Source organism: Oncorhynchus nerka, linkage group LG12, assembly GCF_034236695.1.
Source record: "Oncorhynchus nerka isolate Pitt River linkage group LG12, Oner_Uvic_2.0, whole genome shotgun sequence".
NCBI lineage: Eukaryota > Metazoa > Chordata > Actinopteri > Salmoniformes > Salmonidae > Oncorhynchus > Oncorhynchus nerka.
In genome coordinates this window covers 25,602,656-25,624,920 of record NC_088407.1, presented here as the reverse complement: position 1 = coordinate 25,624,920, position 22,265 = coordinate 25,602,656, and the positions used below count along the sequence as shown (strand labels likewise).

Genomic DNA, 22,265 nt, shown 5'->3' with positions numbered 1-22,265 from the left:
ACACAATCGCCACCATACTGCACACTGCCCTTTCCCACCTGGACAAGAGGCATACCTATGTAAGAATGCTGTTCATTGACTATAGCTCATTATTCAACACCATAGTACCCTCCAAGCTCATCATCAAGCTCAAGGCCCTTTGTCTGAACCCCACCCTGTGCAACTGGATCCTGGACTTCCTGACAGGTCACCCCCGGTGGTGAAGGTAGGAAACAACACCTCTTCGCTGATCCTTGCAACACTGGGGCCCCCACATGAGTGGCCTTGCGTGCCTCCAACTCAACCATCAAGTTTGCAGACAACACAACAGTAGTAGGCTTGATTACCAACAGCGATGAGACAGCCTACAGGGAGGAGGTGAGGGCTCTGGGAGTGTGGTGCCAGGTAAATAACCTCTCACTCAACATCAAACTAAGGAGATGATCGTGGACAGGAAACAGCAGAGGGAGCACGCCCCTAGCCACATCGATGTGACCGCAGTGGAGTAGGTGGAATGCTTCAAGTTCCTCTGCGTACACATCACTGACAAACTGAAATGGTCGAGCCACACAGACAGTGTGGTGAAGAAGGCACAACAGCGCCTCTTCAACCTCAGGAGGCTAAAGAAATGTGGCTTGTAACCTAAAACCCTCACAAACTTTTACAGATGCACAATTGAGAGCATCCTGTCGGGCTGTATCACCGCCTGGTACGGCAACTGCACCGCCCAGAACTGCAAATCTCTCCAGAGGGTGGTGCAGTCTGCCCAACGCATTACCGGAGGCAAACTTCCCACCCTCCAGGACACCTACAGCACCCGATGTCACAAGAAGACCAAAAAGATCATCAAGGACAACAACCACCCGAGCCACTGCCTCTTCACCCCGCTATCATCCAGAAGATGAGGTCAGTACAGGTGCATCAAACCTGGGACCAAGAGACTGAAAAACAGCTTATATCTCAAGACCATCAGACTGTTAAACAGCCATCACTAGCACATCAGCGGCGGCTGCATATTGATATAGATTAGGAATCACTGGCCACTTTTAGAAATGGATCACTAGCCACTTTAATAATTTATTCCATATCGAACATAACTCATCTCATATGTATAAACTGGACTCCACACTATTCTGCGGTATCTTAGTCACTTCTAAATTGTGTTAACATGTTGCATCACCCATCTCACATGTCTGTACTGTATTGTTTGCAGCTTCTTCAAAATTGGATGTTTGGAGAAACGTGGCTAATGGTCAGAATGAGTGAGTGAGTGAGTGAGTGAGTGAGTGAGTGAGTGAGTGAGTGAGTGAGTGAGTGAGTGAGAGTGAGTGAGTGAGTGAGTCAGTGAGTCAGTGAGTCAGTGAGTCAGTGAGTGAGGATGGCTAGGCGGTGCGTGGACCGTATCTCCATGTCATCCACGTACAGCTGTGTTTGCATACCATCAGGCAAATTGATTGCATAGAAAATGCTAACGTGTTCATTCCTCTCCCCGTGCATGTGAATACAGTCATTAGAAGTATGACCACTGATTAAAGGGACCATGCTTAGGGAAGTCTTCTCCTCGACACTCATTTTTGACATTGAGGCAAGCAGCGAGAGTAGAAGGTGCTGCCTCAGCAGAAACAGAACTGCATCTGTTTCCTGCATCAAGTCAAACACAATGAGCGAGAAAGAGGCTGCTGCATCCTGTACATGGCAAGACAGAGGATGAATATGTTGTGTGTGTGTGTGTGTGTGTGTGTGTGTGTGTGTGTGTGTGTGTGTGTGTGTGTGTGTGTGTGTGTGTGTGTGTGTGTGTGTGTGTGTGTGTGTGTGTTTGTGCCACCTGTATAAGATACAGATGGTGTTACAGGTTAATTATGAATCACACCTGAAGTGGTTTATATATTTATACCAGAGGCATAGCTGTCACAGATTGTGCGTTTCTGTCTGTGCGTTCCATCGTGCATGTGTACACGTGTTTGTGTGTGTTCTCCCTCTGTTCTCCCCCCCGAAGGCACGCACGCACGCACGCACACACACACAACCCCCACCCACCTCCCCAAAGTCAGATGCCATAGATGCCTGTGGATGATGACATCCATCTCAAAAAACAAATGGCTTTTTCACCACCACAAATCAATAAGGTAGCACCTTGAGCGTTTACACTCATTGATCATTATGGAGGCCAAATGTTATCTAAAACGAATTTATACCAGGCTCCATTTTCACATCTGTCCCACTGGCAGTAAACTGGAGGTGAGTAGTGAAAAAACAATGGAGCCCAACAGAAGACTGGAAAATGTACGGCCATCTTGGCGGTGGTGTGAATAACAGAATATAAATGGCTGTCACCAGCTCACAGCTCATAGCCTTTTATAGATCTGCAACCACTTGGAAACAATAATGCAATGAAATAATTGAACCTGTCCAGTGGTATGTAACAGTTTAATTTGCTGTGGTTTATTGCGGTAGTTTTATTTGTGTATTTCATACGCTAAGCTACTAATGGGAAAGCAATATCCAGATGGATGAACCTAATGGATCATCTTCACAGACTTGCAGTGTGTGTGTGTGTGTGTGTGTGTGTGTGTGTGTGTGTGTGTGTGTGTGTGTGTGTGTGTGTGTGTGTGTGTGTGTGTGTGTGTGTGTGTGTGTGTGTGTGTGTACAACACTGTCTACTGTGTGTAGTTACTACAGCAAGTGAATGCCTGCCATGTCATCCCCAATAGCAGCCGTCCCCCTGTAGCAATCAGAGCTCCATTATAAATGCATGTAGCTGGTTCTCTGAGTCCTGGGTTTATAATACAGCTACACAATTCCCCAGCTCCCCGTTGTCCCTGACTAACTACCTGGCTAGCAGACGTCAACACCATGTTGAGGAAGAAGACAGACTTGGAGGGAGGGAGGGAGATAGAGGAAGGAGACAGACGTCAACACCATGTTGAGGAAGAAGACAGACTTGGAGGGAGGGAGGGAGATAGAGGAAGGAGACAGATGTCAACACCATGTTGAGGAAGAAGACAGGGAGGGAGGGAGGGAGGGAGGGAGGGAGGGGTCCTTGCGAATATAAGGGTTTGGGCACTGCGAGAGCAAGGGAGTAGAGAAGTGGGGGAGATGTTGGGGTAACCTCTCAATTTGAGGGCTTTCTCGCTCGATATATGTTAACATTGCGAGAGCAAGTGAAATAGACAAGAAACAAAATTGAAATAAACAATACAAAATAACAGTAAACATTACACCCACAAAGGTTCCAAAATAATAAAGACATTTCAAATGTCGTTATGTGCAAATGGTTAAAGTACAAAAGGGAAAATAAATAAACCTAAATATAGGTTGCATTTACAATGGTGTTTGTTCTTCACTGGTTGCCCTTTTCTTGAGCCAACAGGTCACAAATATTGCTGCTGTGATTGCACACTGTGGTATTTCACCCAATAGATATGGGAATTTATCAAAATTGGGTTTGTTTTAGAATTCTTTGTGGGTCTGTGTCTCTAATATGGTCATACATTTGGCAGGAGGTTAGGAAGTGCAGTTCAGTTTCCACCTCATTTTGTGGGCAGTGTGCACATAGCCTGTCTTTCCTTGATAGCCAGGTCTGCCTACGGCGGCTTCTCTCAATAGCAAGGCTGTACATAGTCAAAGCTTTCCTTAATTAAGTTTGGGTCAGTCACAGTAGTCAGGTATTCTGCTACTGTGTTCTCTCTCCCTCTCTCTCCAAAAATTGTGCAGGGCTGAATGGTTGCTCTCCACACTGAGCACAGTGTTATTGATGAAATCAGTGTGTGTGTGTGTGTGTGTGTGTGTGTGTGTGTGTGTGTGTGTGTGTGTGTGTGTGTGTGTGTGTGTGTGTGTGTGTGTGTGTGTGTGTGTGTGTGTGTGTGTGTGTGTGTGTGTGTGTGTGTGTGTGTGTGTGTGATTGATAAATCAGTGTGTTAATGAGCAGTGCTGATGGGGCCTGATGAATCACAACGCAACGATGAGCTGCTCATTGTCACACACACACTTCAGCGAAGGGTTGTAAATTCACCCAGGCCTCATCGCAGGGTGTATGTGTGGATTTATAGTCGTAGTAGGGCCCTTTCCTTTCCCGATATCTCTAGCCACGGCAGCACCGCACACACACACACACACACAAACGCAGTCAGGCATGCGCCAACCCGTGCGCACTAGATGTGTGTGTCCCTGACCTGATATGCAGTAGAAGTGTTATTGTATTCTGTTTGGTAAACAGCATTTATATGTCCTTCTCAAACACACACACACACACAGCTATAAATCTTCCCATTCCTTCTCACACACACACACACACACACACACACACACACACACACACACACACACACACACACACACACACACACACACACACACACACACACACACACACACACACACACACACACACAATTCCAGCGTGGTGATTCCTCCTCTCTGTGGTTGCAGAGGGGCAGGCTGACCTTGTTAACAGCTGACTGGGCTGTAGTGGAGGGTGAGGCCGTCATTCGTATGGGTTGTTACCAGCCACCCGGTGAGTGAGTTGAGATGGGGTCTGACGGAGGGGGGTGGGGAGGAGGAGGAAGGGTCAGTCAGGGACATGCACGTCAGATCATCATCTGTCACTGACACACGATTACAGACGATACACACATGCATCACATCCAGACAGGCGCACACACACAGAAATGGACACAAGCAACCTGAATGTTTATTTAGAGCTTGCTCACACACGCACCTGTACATAAACACATGGAACCTAAACTACTTGCTTAGGAAATAGTGGGGCATGAGTAGGAACGGTTATAGGTAAGTACATATACTGTATACTGTATATTGTAAGACCACGCACACACATGCAGGAAGGAACACGTGGAGCACTCAGATACACAGACACACTAAAACAAATTGACCCATATCACCACAGCACCAATATAAACAAAACAGGGTACACCAACTAGAAGATCACACATTGCAATACCACACGTTTGAACTGTCAACATATATGATACAGACATTAACATTACATAGTTAACCTCACTCTCCATCCAGTCCTCTCTGTCCCTCTCTCCATCCAGTCCTCTCTGTCCCTCTCTCCATCCCTCTCTCCATCCCTCTCTCCATCCAGTCCTCTCTGTCCCTCTCTCCATCCAGTCCTCTCCATCCCTCTCTCCATCCAGTCCTCTCCATCCCTCTCTCCATCCAGTCCTCTCTGTCCCTCTCTCCATCCCTCTCTCCATCCCTCTCTCCATCCAGTCCTCTCTGTCCCTCTCTCCATCCCTCTCTCCATCCCTCTCTCCATCCAGTCCTCTCCATCCCTCTCTCCATCCAGTCCTCTCTGTCCCTCTCTCCATCCCTCTCTCCATCCCTCTCTCCATCCCTCTCTCCATCCAGTCCTCTCTGTCCCTCTCTCCATCCCTCTCTCCATCCCTCTCTCCATCCAGTCCTCTCTGTCCCTCTCTCCATCCCTCTCTCCATCCCTCTCTCCATCCCTCTCTCCATCCAGTCCTCTCTGTCCCTCTCTCCATCCCTCTCTCCATCCCTCTCTCCATCCAGTCCTCTCTGTCCCTCTCTCCATCCCTCTCTCCATCCAGTCCTCTCCATCCCTCTCTCCATCCAGTCCTCTCCATCCCTCTCTCCATCCAGTCCTCTCTGTCCCTCTCTCCATCCCTCTCTCCATACCTCTCTTCATCCAGTCCTCTCCATCCCTCTCTCCATACCTCTCTTCATCCAGTCCTCTCTGTCCCTCTCTCCATCCAGTCCTCTCTGTCCCTCTCTCCATCCCTCTCTCCATACCTCTCTTCATCCAGTCCTCTCCATCCCTCTCTCCATCCAGTCCTCTCCATCCCTCTCTCCATCCCTCTCTCCATCCCTCTCTCCATCCAGTCCTCTCCATCCCTCTCTCCATCCAGTCCTCTCCATCCCTCTCTCCATCCAGTCCTCTCCATCCCTCTCTCCATACCTCTCTCCATCCCTCTCTCCATCCAGTCCTCTCCATCCCTCTCTCCATCCAGTCCTCTCCATCCCTCTCTCCATACCTCTCTCCATCCCTCTCTCCATCCAGTCCTCTCCATCCCTCTCTCCATCCAGTCCTCTCCATCCCTCTCTCCATCCAGTCCTCTCCATCCCTCTCTCCATCCAGTCCTCTCCATCCCTCTCTCCATACCGCTCTCCATCCCTCTCTCCATCCAGTCCTCTCCATCCCTCTCTCCATCGTCCTCTCCATCCCTCTCTCCATCCCTCTCTCCATCCCTCTCTCCATACCTCTCTCCATACCTCTCTCCATCCAGTCCTCTCCATCCCTCTCTCCATCCAGTCCTCTCCATCCCTCTCTCCATCCAGTCCTCTCCATCCCTCTCTCCATCCAGTCCTCTCCATCCCTCTCTCCATCCAGTCCTCTCCATCCCTCTCTCCATCCCTCTCTCCATACCTCTCTCCATCCAGTCCTCTCCATCCCTCTCTCCATCTAGTCCCTCTCCATCCCTCTCTCCATCCCTCTCTCCATCCAGTCCACTCCATCCCTCTCTCCATACCTCTCTCCATACCTCTCTCCATCCAGTCCTCTCCATCCCTCTCTCCTTCCAGTCCTCTCCATCCCTCTCTCCATCCAGTCCTCTCCATCCCTCTCTCCATACCTCTCTCCATACCTCTCTCCATCCAGCCCTCTCCATCCCTCTCTCCATCTAGTCCTCTCCATCCCTCTCTCCATCCCTCTCTCCATACCTCTCTCCATCCAGTCCTCTCTGTCCCTCTCTCCATCCCTCTCTCCATCCAGTCCTCTCTGTCCCTCTCTCCATCCCTCTCTCCATCCAGTCCTCTCTGTCCCTCTCTCCATCCAGTCCTCTCTGTCCCTCTCTCTATACCTCTCTACATCCCAGTCCTTTCCCTGTCCCTCTCTCCATCCAGTCCTCCCTGTCCCTCTCTCCATCCTGTCCTCTCTGTCCCTCTCTCCATCCCTCTCTCCATCCAGTACTCTCTGTCCCTCTCTCCATCCAGTCCTCTCTGTCCCTCTCTCCATACCTCTCTCCATCCCAGTCATTTCCCTGTCCCTCTCTCCATCCATTCCTTCCTGTCCCTCTCTCCATCCCTCTCTCCATCCAGTCCTCTCTTCATCCCTCTCTCCATCCAGTCCTCTCCGTCCCTCTCTCTGTCCCTCTCTCTGTCCCTCTCTCCATCTCAGTCCTCTCTGTCCCTCTCTCCATAGCTCTCTCCATCCAGTCCTCTCCGTCCCTCTCTCTGTCCATACCTCTCTCCATCCAGTCCTCTCTGTCCCTCTCTCCATACCTCTCTCCATCCAGTCCTCTCCGTCCCTCTCTCTGTCCATCCCTCTCTCCATCCAGTCCTCTCTGTCCCTCTCTCCATCCCTCTCTCCATCCAGTCCTCTCTGTCCCTCTCTCCATCCCTCTCTCCATCCAGTCCTCTCTGTCCCTCTCTCCATCCCTCTCTCCATCCAGTCCTCTCTGTCCCTCTCTCCATCCCTCTCTCCATCCCAGTCCTTTCCCTGTCCCTCTCTTATCCCTCTCTCCATCCCAGTCCTCTGCCTGTCCCTCTCTCATCTCTCTCTCCATCCCAGTCCTATCCCTGTCCCTCTCTCATCCCTCTCTCCATCCCAGTCCTCTCCCTGTCCCTCTCTCATCCCTCTCTCCATCCAGTCCTCTCTGTCCCTCTCTCCATCCCAGTCCTTTCCCTGTCCCTCTCTCATCCCTCTCTCCATCCCAGTCCTCTCCCTGTCCCTCTCTCATCCCTCTCTCCATCCCAGTCCTATCCCTGTCCCTCTCTCATCCCTCTCTCCATCCCAGTCCTCTCCCTGTCCCTCTCTCATCCCTCTCTCCATCCCAGTCCTCTCCCTGTCCCTCTCTCCATGCCTCTTTCCATCCCACTCCTCTCTCAGTCCCCTCTGCTGATCTATAATTGAGCTAAACTCTTGTAGAAGCTGGTTGCATGCTGGGTAGAGCCAAAGCAAAACCAACCAGATGCCCCTTTGAGGGTGAGTTACGAACAGGAGAGGTCAGGAAAATTCTGTGGGGTCACTGGTGATGAGTGATCAATGATGGCCTCCAACCACCTACACCACACACACACACACAGAGGCAGGAACACACACACAGCCAATGGGATGCACAGACACAAACACACAGCCAGAGGCACACACACTGTAAATGAGGTTACTGTGAATTTGACAGTAGCTTACAGGCAGCTTGGTGGCAAGTGAAATTCTGTATTTCATATTATAGTATATATATAAATACGGTAACAAGGCAAGTACTGTGTATTGACACACAGTACAATACTGTAAAATTGACTGTATTATATTGTAAAAAAGTGAAGCTACTGTTATCAGAATGAATGGATTTCACAGTATTTTACTGTAATTACAAGTGATTAGTGCAAGCAGGTTGGCTGCTACAGTAGGTAAAGTGTTTTCACATTACAGTGTATTTATGAATATTTGGTGTTTTATATCATTTGCACATAACAAAGGCCTTAACAAAGACTTCCAAACCCACAGTGACCACAGGGCCAAACAGACCAAAAGGACGTGGCAAAATGCTCAACCGTATATGGTTGAAGACTTGCTGCCATTCCAATCCGCCCCCTATACAAATTGATGGGGCACTATAATCACGTAGGAGTTAAGTTGGTACAGCATTCTTATTCATGTGGCTAACAGATATAGCCTCTCACAAGGCACACCTCAAAATACGTCAATGCAACAGAAACAACAATACCTTACACCCACTATGGTCAAAAGGTTTTTGGCGATCCAAAGATACGATACCGTATTCTTAAAAAAATTAAAAAATGATTTCACCTTTACTTAACCAGGTAGGCTAGTTGAGAACAATTTCTCTTTTACAACTGCAACCTGGCCAAGATAAAGCAAAGCAGTGCGACAGAAACAACAACAGAGTTATACATGGAATAAACAAGGGTACAGTCAATAACACAATAGAGAAAAAATAAAGTCTATATACAGTGTGTGCAAATGGCTTGAGGAGGTAAGGCAATAAATAGGCCATAGTAGCAAAGTAATTACAATTTAGCAGATTAACACTGGAGTGATAGATGTGCAGATTATGATGAGCAGATGATGGTGGGCAAGTAGTGATAGTAAATAAAAACAATATGGGGATGAGGTAGGTTGATTGGGTGGGCTATTTACAGACGGACTATGTACAGCTGCAGCGATCGGTTAGCTGCTCAGATAGCTGATGTTTAAAGTTAGTGAGGGAAATGTAAGTCTCCAGCTTCAGCAATGTTTGCAATTCGTTCCAGTCACTGGCAGCAGAGAACTGGAAGGAAAGGCGGCCAAAGGAGGTGTTGACTTTGGGATGACCAGTGGGATATACCTGCTGGAGTGCGTACTACGGGTGGGTGTTGTTATCGTGACCAGTGAACTGAGATAAGGTGGGGCTTTACCTAGCATAGACTTATTGATGACCTGGAGCCAGTGGGTCTGGCAACGAATATGTAGCGAGGGCCAGCCGACTAGAGCATACAGGTCGCAGTGGTGGGTGGTATAAGGCGCTTTGGTAACAAAACGGATGGCACTGTGATAGACTGAATCCAATTTGCTGAGTAGAGTATTGGAAGCTATTTTGTCGATGACATCGCCGAAGTCGAGGATCGGTAGGATAGTCAGATTTACTAGGGTAATTTTGCCGGCGTGAATGAAGGAGGCTTTGTTATGAAATAGGAAGCCGATTCTAGATTTCATTTTGGATTGGAGATGTTTGATAGAAGTCTGGAAGGAGAGTTTACAGTCTAGCCAGACACCTAGGTATTTGTAGTTGTCCACGTATTCTAGGTCAGAACCATCCAGAGTAGTGATGCTAGTTGGGCGGGCTGGTGCGGGCAGCGAACGGTTGAAAAGCATGCATTTGGTTTCACTAGCGTTTAAGGGCAGTTGGAGGCCCCAGAAGGAGTGTTGTATGGCATTGAAGCTCGTTTGGAGGTTAGTTAACACAGTGTCCAAAGAAGGGCCAGAAGTATACAGAATGGTGTCGTGTGTGTAGAGATGGATCAGGGAATCACCCACAGCAAGAGCGACATCATTGATATGTACCGAGAAAAGAGTCGGCCCGAGAATTGAACCCCGTGGTACCCCCATAGAGACTGCCAGAGGTCCGGACACACTGAACTCTTTCTGAGAAGTAGTTGCTGAACCAGGCGAGGCAGTCATTTGAGAAACCAAGGCTGTTGAGTCTGCCGATAAGAATACGACGATTGAGAGACGAAAGCCTTGGCCAGGTCGATGAATACGGCTGCACAGTACTGTCTTTTATCGATGGCGGTTATGATATCGTTTAGGACCTTGAGCGTTTCCGTGACCAGCTCGGAAACCGGATTGCACAGCGGAGAAGGTACGGTGGTATTGGAAATGGTCAGTGATCTGTTTATTAACTTGACTTTCAAAGACTTTAGAAATTCAGTGGGTGGAATTACAGTACCATTCGAAATACAGCAATTCTTTCACCACCTGCAACATTTTCCCACAATGCTCCATAATTTACAGTATGCTGCAGTAAAAATGTTGATAATACCCAAAATTACCATATCAATTACAGTTTCTGTTACTGTGCACACACAGGCAGAGGCACCAGAGACGGGAAAACACACACTCAGGAACACCTACAAACTCACGGCCATGGGTCACCGATTCTCCCTCGCTCTCTCCCTCTCTTTTTTTGCTGACAGGCAATATTCCCACAATGACAGGGGCAAGCTATGTCTAATCCATACTAATACGTAGTGAATGCCGGAATCGTGGAGAAGCCATAGAAAGCAAAAGGGGCTTGTATTACCATAATAAAACAATCCGACTGTAGCGACCGCTGGTGCAACCCATTAGAAAAGGAAGGGCCGGCCATTAGGACCTGGGCTGATATCTATGTTCACCGGGGCATGTGTACGTGCGTGAGTGCGGGGGCCATATTTTCCACCGGTAATTACAGTGCAGTGCATGGTGGCCGCGGCGGCAGCTGCTGTGTTCAGGGGTAAGGTTTCCACCGTGATCACCCTGACGAACTTGATAATACATATAGCGGGTAGACCAGCGGAATGACGACCGCAGCAGCTACTACACACACCCAGTTAGACCAATGGCTACTTTGAAATAAATGACTATAGAAGAACCTGGTATACAGAGAGAGAAAAGGCTAATTATAAACTGGGTAGTTCGAGCCCTGAGTGCTGATTGGCTGACAGCTGTGGTAAATCCGACTGTATACCACGGGTATGACAAAACATGTATTTTTACTGCTCTAATTACGTTGGTAACCAGTTTATAATAGAAATAAGGCACCTCGGGGGTTTGTGATATGGGTCATTCTTGGGCTGCGCTAATATTAGATAAAACATTTTTACTAGAATAACTGAACACCCCACAACATTAAGTACATATTAAACCGTCAAGAAAACATATTTTCCCACCTCACGCATTAATGCATTTTTATTACTATGCTATGTGACAGGGTTGAGTTTTTTTGGTTCAAAATGGCCTCTGCTCCTCATGTGGTGAAGGACAGGAGACCACATGGTGTGCATGAATGAATAGATTGTACATTTCTATGGGTTATAGTATTATTTTGATAAGTACTAGTTGTCCATCTTTATTTCATGTAACGGGGTTGAGTTGGTCATCTCGACCATCCCCACCTGACTTTAAAAAACAACAAAATACTGATATAAAACAATGTGATTACTTGCCTGTTTCTGTACCATGCAGTTGAAAATTGGTGAATGATGTTATATAATTACGTTACAGAATTCTTGTTTTGTTTTTTAAATAATACATTTATTTCAATTCATTATACTGGACATTTCAATTTATATTCAAAATCTTTTAACATTTCATTTTGGTGACCCAATACTTGAAATATAATATAAAAATATTACTAGAATGACCCACACATGGCCAATATACCACGGCTAATGGCTGTGTCCTGGCACGCGTTGCGTCGTGCGTAAGAACAGCCCTTAGCTGTGGTAAATTGGCCATATACCACACCTCCCCGGGCATTATTGCTTAAATATACTCTAAAAGGTGACCGTATAGTCCGAAATGATTTCAATATTTTGACACACGGCACATACACTGACTACTCCAAACAACTAGTTCCAAATGTCAAGAGCACAGAGATACGTGTGAATAGAAACACAATAGCAGGATGTCCCATAAATAACATTGCTCTACATGAAGAACAGTTTGTCTTATAACCAGCTCACTGTCTCACACTAGCTCATAGAAATACTGTTGCCACCATTAAACTTCATTTTGGTCCATTTACTTATGAGATCATAAAACCGCAGCAGCCACCGTGAGGAAGACCCCTCAAAGCAGTCTGGGAATATGCCTCCTCAAGTCTAGTTTAATTCCACTAACCAGAAGTGTATTGTGATAGATTTAGTCTGGCCGGTTTAATGTGTCACTGGGTTAATTGTGTAAAACACACACAGGGTTTTAAATAACACATGTGAACACACGCGCACACACACACACACACACACACACACACACACACACACACACACACACACACACACACACACACACACACACACACACACACACACACACACACACACACACACACACACACACACACACACACACACACACACACACACGCCACACACACACACACACACACACGCACGCGCGCACACGCACACACACGCACACGCACACACAGGGTTTTAAATAACACATGTGAACACACGCGCACACACACACACACACACACACACGCACACACACACACACACACACACACAGGGTTTTAAAAAACACATGTGAACACACGCGCGCACACACACACACACACACACACACACACACACACACACACACACACACACACACACACACACACACACACACACACACACACACACACACACACACACACACACACAGGGTTTTAAAAAACACATGTGAACACACACACACACACACACACACACACACACACACACACACACACACACACACACACACACACACACACACACACACACCAGTTGCCCCGTAAATGAGGGTATTGATGTTTTTACACAGTGCTAAATCACAATGACACGCCAAGTTCTTTCTATCGCCCGCAAATGACCAGGACCTGTCTGCTGGTCGGTCCGTTGTGCTGACATGTAACACAATAATCACACTCATTACAGACAGAGTAGGGGGCAGTCGTGTGGTTCATTCTGTATGGTACATTGTTTAAAGTTATAATAGGGGAAAGGATGTAGCAGATGTGGAACATTTTGTTACAGAAAACAAAATCGACTTTTATTGTATTGTCAGTATTGAGTAGATAGAATTATTTTTATTTTTAACACAACCAGTACATACAAATCCTAACTCTCCCTCGTTTCCATTTAGGTGATAATGCAACGGATATTCAGGCCATTCGCCTGAATACAACGGGGCTTATGCTAACTGCACCGCTGGGTCACCTCTGCTTTCTACAGTCAACACATGCTCAACTTATATGTCTGTTCGGTAACAAGAAGATAAAGACGCTTTGAGCTTCTTGACAATCATGTAAACTGTCAATATGGATTGGTGGGGTCATGTATGGTGGGTACAGACTGTATATGATGAAATAAACCAGAACAATAAGACCTTCACAACTCTCGGGAGTATTAAGTAGCAAGTAAAAGAAAGAGAGTAATAGACAAGTATATACTCACATAAATGAAAGTGAAAATACAGTACCAGTATAAAGTTTGGACACGCCTACTTATTCAAGGGTTTTTCTTTATTTTTTACTATTTTATACATTGTCACAACTATGAAATAACACATATGGAATCATGTAGTAAGCAAAAAAGTGTTCAACAAATCCAAATATATTTGAGATTCTTCATAGTAGCCACCCTTTGCCTTGATGACAGCTTTGCCCACTCTTGGCATTCTCTCAACCAGCTTCACCTGGAATGCTTTTCCAACAGTCTTGAAGGAGTTCCCATATATGCTGAGCGCTTGTTGGCTGCTTTTTCTTCACTCTATAGTCCAACTCATCCCAAACCATCTCAATTGGGTTGCAGTTGGTGACTGTGGAGGCCAGGTCATCTGATACAGCACCATCACTCTCTTTCTTGGTCAAATAGCCCTTACACAGCCTGGAGGTGTGTTGGGTCATTGTCCTGTTGAAAAACAAAATGGTAGTCCCACTGAGCGCAAACCAGATGGGATGGTGTATCACTGCAGAATGCTGTGGTAGCCATGCTGGTTTAGTGTGCCTTGAATTCTAAATAAATCACAGACAGTGTCACCAGCAAAGCACACCCACATCATCACACAACTTCCATGCTTCACGGTGGGAACCACACGTGGATTTCATCCTATCACCTACTCTGCGTCTCACAAAGACACGGCGGTAGGAACCAAAAATCTAAAATTTTGAATCATCAGACCAAAGGACAGATTTCCACTGGTCTAATGTCCATTGCTAGTGTTTCTTGGAGAAAGCAAGTCTCTTCTTCTTATTGGTGTCCTTTAGTAGTGTTTTCTCTGCAGCAATTTGACCTTGAAGGCCTGATTCATGCAGTCTCCTCTGAACAGTTGATGTTGAGATATGTCTTTTACTTGAACTCCGTGAAGCATCGATTTGGGCTGCAATTTCTGAGGCTGGTAACTCTAATGAGCTTATTCTCTGCAGCAGAGGTAACTCTGAGTCTTCCTTTCCTGTGGCACTCCTCATGAGAGCCAGTTTCATCATAGCAATTTATGTTTTTTTCGACTGCACTTGAAGAAACTTTCAAAACTCTTGAAATGTTCCGTATTGACTGACATTCATGCTTATAGTAATGATGATCTCTTTGCTTATTTGAGCTGTTCTTGCCATAATATGGACTTTACCAAATAGGGCTATCTTCTGTATACCAGCCCTACCTTGTCACAACACAACTGATAGGCTCAAACGCATTAAGCAGGAAAGAAAATCCACAAATTAACAAGGCACACCTGTTAATTGAAATGCATTTCAGTTGACTACCTCATCAAGCTGGTTGAGAAAATGCCACGAGTGGGAAAAGCTGTCATCAAGGCAAAGGGTGGCTACTTTGAAGAATCTTAAACATGAAATATATTTGGATTTGTTTAACACTTTTTTGGTTAATATATGATTCAAATGTGTGTTATGTGTTATTTCATAGTTTTGATGTCTTCACTATTATTCGACGATGTAGAAAATAGTAAAAAATAAAGAAAAACCCTTGAGTGAGTAGGTGTGTCCAAACTTTTGACTGGTACAGTATATATTGACTCACCCGGTTTTTTTTCTAACTTTCGCCCTCGATTGCCACATAGTCGGACTTTTGATATGAGTAATAATATTTGTTTCTGGCACAGGGACTTGTTGGCCTTGGGGCACGGCTTCCTCTTGTTGGCCACCTGCCGGTTGGCCTGGGGGTCCTTCACCTCCCGCCGCTGGCGGATCAACGAGCTGGCGAGAGCCGCCATATTGCCGCCCGCTCCTGTTCTTCACCCGGTTGTGGTCGGGGGGAACCGTGGGCCGCCCCCCTGCCCTTTCACCCAGGGCGACGGCGCACCGCCGGAGGAGATTACCCAGAATCCTTGAGAAAACTTTCCTAGATTGACATAGAAATGTCAATATGTTATGTCAACAATATCTGGAGGAATATAGTAGCAGAGTGGGGGTCACTAGGGGATTCTTGCTGGTGAATGGAGGGAGGAGACCACCACGGCAGTGAGAGTGGTGGAGTCCTTGTCAAAGGCTCACCCAAAGTTGTGGGATGTTGACTAGTTGAGGTTTGGTTCGATGCAATGTGTTGTTCCAGTCACTGGTGGTTTAGCTGTTGTTGTTCTCCTTTAGGCTGTTGCCTGCTATTGCACTTGTTGTTGTTTACGTTGTTGTCACTGTCCCTCCGTCACCATGGCAGCAGGAAAATATAAAACTCATGGTGTCATTTTCAGGTACACATTTATCAGTGGGTGAGAAGAGCCACTACGACAGTGTCCCCCTGTGTGCGTCCCAGGTTGGGTGCTTCGTCCTGGGCCACAGGCCCTCCCCACGGCCCCCTCCTCTCCCTGCAGCTCCAGCTAACTTTGACACAGCTCCTTCAGGACAGGAAAGAATTTTCCTGACGACCGAATCATATCAAAACAGAGATAAGTCTCAAAGTCCTTATAGCCTCCAGTCCTGCTGCTCACACACACGCTTCAATTCAGGTGATCGTTGAAATAAAGTGATCGTTGAAATAAGAACAAACCAAAAAAACTATAAATGACACAACCTTTCAGACATCCACAATGCAGCTCCTCCTTTCTTCACGTGATCCTTCACATCCCTCCATCAAAAAAGAGAAAAAAACTAAAATTACAAGAGAAAAAGAAAGAATTCAAAACGGGACCGTCCGACCTGAGATATCGGCTCTGGATGACGGGTGGACGGACGGATGGACAGACGGAGAGCTGGATCGTCCCTTCCTTTCAAGCTCTCCTGGCATAACCCCCTTTTCACCTACCCCCCAAGAGAGAGGGGAAAGACAGAGAGAGAGCGAAAGAGAGAGAGAGAGAGAGAGAGAGAGCGAAAGAGAGAGAGCGAAAGAGAGAGAGAGAGAGAGAGAGAGAGAGAGAGAGAGAAAACAGAGAGAAACATTTTTTAATCCCAGCAGTTCCCACAAACAGAGGTGACATTCATGAATGAGGAAGCAAGAGAGAGACTTAGGGAAAGGGAACTCATGCAGTGTGCCTGCCTAGCCTCCCCTCGGATCTCCAACTCCAACATCACCACGGTTGAGTATCCTTCACACAAATGAGGAGAGGGGCAGCGAGGCGTGAATGAATGAATGGAGGGATGAAGGGAGGGAGGTGACAGGTAGCTGTTGTCTCTTACTGTGCAGTGGCTGTAGCCGTGGATCATCGGCGGGGGGCTGGTCGGTAGGTGACAGTGGTCCGGTGCCTTAGAGTCCCCCTGTCCTCTCTCCTCTCTCTTTCACTGCTGCTTCAAAAGGCACCAGCCTGGATGCCTTCCCTACTCCCTCTGTGTGTGAGAGAAAGAGAGAATGTGTGTGTGTCTCTTGATCTCCCGATCAAAGCAACTCTCAGTTTCATTGCGTGCGTGTGTGTGTGTGTCTGTGTGTGTGTGTGTGGGTGCGCACGTGTGGAGAGACAGTGTGTGTGTGTGACTCTCTCTCTCATCCCTTGCTCACAGTGCATTACAGAGCCAGCAGCGGCAACATGCTTTACATGGTTTCTCTCTCTCTCTCTCTCTCTCTCTCTCTCTCTCTCTCTCTCTCTCTCTCAATTGTGCTCTCTATTTCCCTAAGCCCTCCCTTTTGCTATCCTTCTCCCTCCCTTTCTCCTCCCTCTGTCACTCCGATCCCTCCTTCTCTGTCTATCATTCAAAATCCTTCCTTCCCTCCTTCTTCCTCGTCTCACATTCCTCCCTTCCTCTCCTCCCCTCTCTCCCCATCGCTCCTCTCGCTCGGTACAGCGGTATAGCCCAGCCCCACCCTCTCTATGATGTTGGCTTAAAGAGACAAACAGAGAGTAGATGTCAGTGGCTGTAGTCTCCCTCTACACTGCTCAATATGACAAGGACATAGGGATAGACAGACAAACAGAGAGACGCACTGAATCAGACAGGATAACGTCACTTATACAACGTCATAGACAGACGTACATTCAGTATGCAGATGAATAATCAAACTGAATATACACTCTCACATTCACACATCCTATCTGTCTCTCTCTCTTTCGCTTTCTCTTCAACAAATAAAAGCATTTTATATCATGTTTGAACATTTTTGTGCCCTTTTCAACTTTTTAATTATATGATCATTTCTGTCTTTCATAGTCCAAAACAAGCACTAGGCATTAGCATCAACTCTGTTATTCTACAAACTCCATTATTAGTAAGTAGTCGTGCTATGGACTATTCCACGCTGGTCTGAGCAATCGGAATCCACGTTTCAAGATTGTTTTGATAACGCGGACTAGGATATGTTCCGGGTGGCCTCAGAAGATAATGTTGTCGAATACGCTGATTCGGTGAGTGAGTTTATAAAGAAGTGTATAGGAGATGTTGTACCCACTTTGACTATTAAAACCTACCCTAACCAGAAACAGTGGATAATGGCAGCATTCGAGAAAAACTGAAAGCGCGTACCACCGCATTTAACCATGGCAAGGTGACTGGGAATACGGCGAAATACAAACAGAGTAGTCATTCCCTCCTCAAGGCAATCAAACAAGCAAAATGTAAGTATAGAGACAAAGTGGAGTTGCAATTCAAAGGCTCAGACACGAGACGTATGTGGCAGGGTCTACAGACAATCACGGACCACAAAGGGTAAACCAGCCACATCGCGGACGTCTTTCTTCCAGAAAAACTAAACACCTTCTTTAACCGCTTTGAGGATAATACAGTGCCACCGATGGGGCCCGCTACCAAGGACTGTGGGCTCTCCATCTCCGTGGCCGACGTGAGTAAGACATTTAAAACGTGTTAACCCTTGCAAGGCTGCCGGCCCAGACGACATTCCTAGCCATGTCCTCAGAGCATGCGCAGACCAACTGGCTGGTGTGTTTACAGACATAATCAATCTCTCCCTATCCCAGTCTGCTGTCCTCACATACTTCAAGATGGCAACCATTGTTCCTGTACCCAAGAATGCAAAGGTAACAGAACAAAATCACTATCACCCTGTCGCACTCACTTCTGTCATCATGAAGTGTTTTGAGAGACTAGTCAAGGACCATATCACCTCCACCTTACCTGTCACCCTAGACCCACTTCAATTTGCTTACCGCCCCAATAGGGCCACAGACGATGCAATTGCCATCACACTGCACACTGCCCTGTCCCATCTGGACAAGAGGAATACCTACGTAAGAATGCTGTTCATTGACTATAGCTCAGCACACCATAGTACCCTCCAAACTCATCATTAAGCTCGGGCCCTGGATCTGAACCCCGCCCTGTGCAACTGGGTCCTAGACTTCCTGACAGGCCATCCCCAGGTGGTGAAGGTAGGAAACAACATCTCCACTTCGCTGATCCTCAGCACAGGGGCCCCGCAAGGGTGCGTGCTCAGCACCCTCCTGTACTCCCTGTTCAACCATGACTGCGTGGCCATGCACACCTCCAACTCAATCATCAAGTTCGCAGATGACACCACAGTAGTAGGCTTGATTACCAACAATGACGAGACAACCACAGAGAGGAGGTGAGGGCGTCAGGAAAACAACCTCTCACTCAATGTCAACAAAACAAAGGATATGATCGTGGACTTCAGGAAACAGCAGAGGGAGCACCCCCATATCCACATCGATGGGACGGCAGTGGAGAAGGTGGAAAGTTTTAAGTTCCTCGGGATGCATATCACTGACAAACTGAAATGGTCCACCCACAGACAGTGTGGTGAAGAAGACGCAACAGTGCCTCTTCAACCTCAGGAGGCTGAAGAAATTTGACTTGTCACCTGAAACCCTCACAAACTTTTACAGATGCACAATTGAGAGTATCCTGTTGGGAGCACTGCCTGGTACAGCAACTGCACTGCACCACCCTCTGGGCTGTCCAGAGGGTGGTGCGGTCTGCACAACATATCACCGGGGGCAAACTACCTGCCCTCCAGGACACCTACAGCACCTGATGTCACAGGAACGCCAAAAAGATAATCGAGGACAACAACCACCCGAGCCACTACCTGTTCACCCCGCTACCATCAAGAAAGCGAGATCAGTACAGGTGCATCAAAGCTGGGACTGAGAAACTGAAAAACAGCTTATATCGCAAGGACATCGGACTGTTAAACAGCCTCCTAGCACAGAGAGGTTGCTGCCTATATACAGACTTGAAATCATAGGCCACTTTAATAAATGGAACACTAGTCACTTTAATAATGCCACTTTAGTAATGTTACATATCTTGCATTACTCATCTCATATGTTTATACTGTATTTTATACTATCTATTGCATCTTAGCCTATGCCGCTCTGACATTGCTCATCCATATATTTATATTTATATATTCTTATTTCATTCCTTTACTTAGATTTATGTGTATTAGGTATTTGTTGTGGAATTGTTAGATATTACTTGATAGATATTACTGCACTGCCGGAACTAGAAGCACAAGCATTTCGCACAAGCATTTCAAACTGAAACTTTTTCACCTTGGTCACATGATTTTGACGACAAACTCTCTCTGGTGTTATGTCTCCAATACAAATTCAGCTCTTCTGTGTGTTGTTACATAGCAATAGAAATTTCACAGTGCCTATATTATAAAGATATAAACCCTGGATTGGATCCCCCAGAGGTGTGTGAAAGGAATGGAATCCTTCTCACCTGCTGGGTTTTCTCTTTTACTTTACAACACCGACAGGGTTCCCTCTCTCCCTCCTTTTTACTCTCGAGTTAGCTTAGCTCTCCTTACACCACAGCGCTTCAGCCAAGCGCCGTGGCTCCATCTCCATTATGGGGAAAGCTCCATCGGATCAGAAGGACTCCGTTTCTCAGAGCTCCACAATGCGGAAGAAGCACAGACACAGGAGATTTGTGATGAAGACATCAGTCGGTCCAGACAAGCCAAGACATGGTACAGAGTGCCAGGAAGGACAGTGAGTGAGTGAGTGAGTGAGTGAGTAGGGAAAAGAGAGAGAGAGAGAGAAGGGAAAGGGACAGAGAGAGAGATGGAGAGAGAGAGAGAGAGAGAGAAGGGAAAGGGCGAGAGAGAGAGAGAGAGAGAAGGGAAAGGGAGAGAGAGCGAGAGAAGGGAAAGGGAGAGAGAGAGAGAGAGAGAGAGAGAGAGAGAGAGAAGGGAAGGGAGAGAGAGAGAGAGAGAGAGATGGGAAAGGGAGAGAGAGAGAGAGAGAGAGAGAGAGAGAGAGAGAGAGAGAGAGATAAGGGAAATGGAGAGAGAGAGAGAGGGGAAAGGGAGAGAGAGAGAGAGAAGGGAAAGGGAGAGAGAGAGAGAGAGAGAAGGGAAAGGGAGAGAGAGAGAGTAGGGAAAGGGAGAGAGAGAGAGAAGGAGAGCGAGAGAGAAGGGGAGAGAGAGAGGGAGAGAAGGGAAAGGGAGAGAGAAGGGAAAGTAAGAGATAGAGAGAGAAGGGAAAGGGAGAGAGAGAGAGTAGGGAAAGGGAGAGAGAGAGCAGGGGAGAGAGAGAGAAGAGAGGGAGAAAAGGGAAAGGGAGAGAGAAGGGAAAGTGAGAGATAGAGAGAGAAGGGAAAGGGAGAGAGAGAGAGAAGGGAAAGGGAGAGAGAGAGAGAGAGAAGGAGAGTAGGGAAAGGGAGAGAGAGAGAGAGGGAAAGGGAGAGAGAGAGAAGGGAAAGGGAGAGAGAGAGAAGGGAAAGGGAGAGAGAGAGAAGGGAAAGGGAGAGAGAGAGGGAGAGAGAGAGAGAGAGAGAGAGAGAGAGAGAGAGAGAGAAAGGGAAAGGGAGAGAGAGAGAGAGAATGGAAAGAGAGAGAGAGAGAATGGAAAGAGAGAGAGCGAAAGAGAGAGAGAGACAGAGAGAGAGAACAATATCAGGAGCTAATGACTCCATGTGTTTCCTTGTGTGTCGGTTTCATTACTGTCAAATCCCTGGGCTTGTCATGACCAGGTCGCTCTGACCAAAGGGTACACATCACATGCTCTCCCCTCCTCCTCATCGCTCCTCTCCATCCCGTTCTCCTCCAACCCCTTCTCCTCTTCTCTCGCTGTGCCACAAATACTGGCCCAGTTCTGTCTCACACCTCTCTCCCCTCTGTCCCGCCATCTCCTCGATCCCCAACCCCTATTTCACTCCCCTTTGCTCCTCCTCCCCCTGTCCCCCTCTCCCTGACACAGCAGAGGTGACTAGTCTCATTTTCTCCCTCTAATCCTCCACCTCATTATGTAAGGATGAAGGGTTGATGTGGCTCGTTTGTTATGTTTGGCTTCAACACCCCCGATGCTGTTTCCCTCTTTCATACTTAATGACCTCCCTCCATCATTCTATCACTCCATCATTCTATCACTCCATCATGTCATACATTGTCCAAATTAGTCTCAGAGACTTTGTGTAAGGCGGTCTTAAAATGGACACCGCAATACCATCTTTCCATCCCTCCATCATTCTATTGGTTCACATGGAGGAGTTTCAGAAGTGATTGGTTATTAAAGGAAACGTCTCAACTGAGAATATTTCACCGTCAATCCAGTACAGTCCTCAATCATCAACCACATGTAGCACTTGAGGTTTGGAGCCCTGTGTTTCCAGTTGTTCATTTGATAAGGGAACGTCTGACCCTCGGTCTGGTGATGTAACGCCATTGTACTGCAAGTCAGGGCTCCACTTACAGAGTCCACT

General features: G+C 47.1%; 1 protein-coding gene across 1 annotated transcript in view; it reads right to left on the bottom strand.

The window, feature by feature from the left end:
* The window catches only part of LOC115116116 (fibroblast growth factor 11-like), a 244,106-nt gene extending 227,666 nt beyond the window's left edge, over window positions 1-16,440 (bottom strand). Inside the window, exon 1 of the mRNA XM_065025420.1 lies at window positions 15,232-16,440. Within this exon, the coding sequence (XP_064881492.1) occupies window positions 15,232-15,424 (193 nt within the window). The 5' untranslated portion in view covers window positions 15,425-16,440. The remainder of the gene's footprint in view (window positions 1-15,231) is intronic.
* Window positions 16,441-22,265: the final 5,825 nt, after the last annotated feature.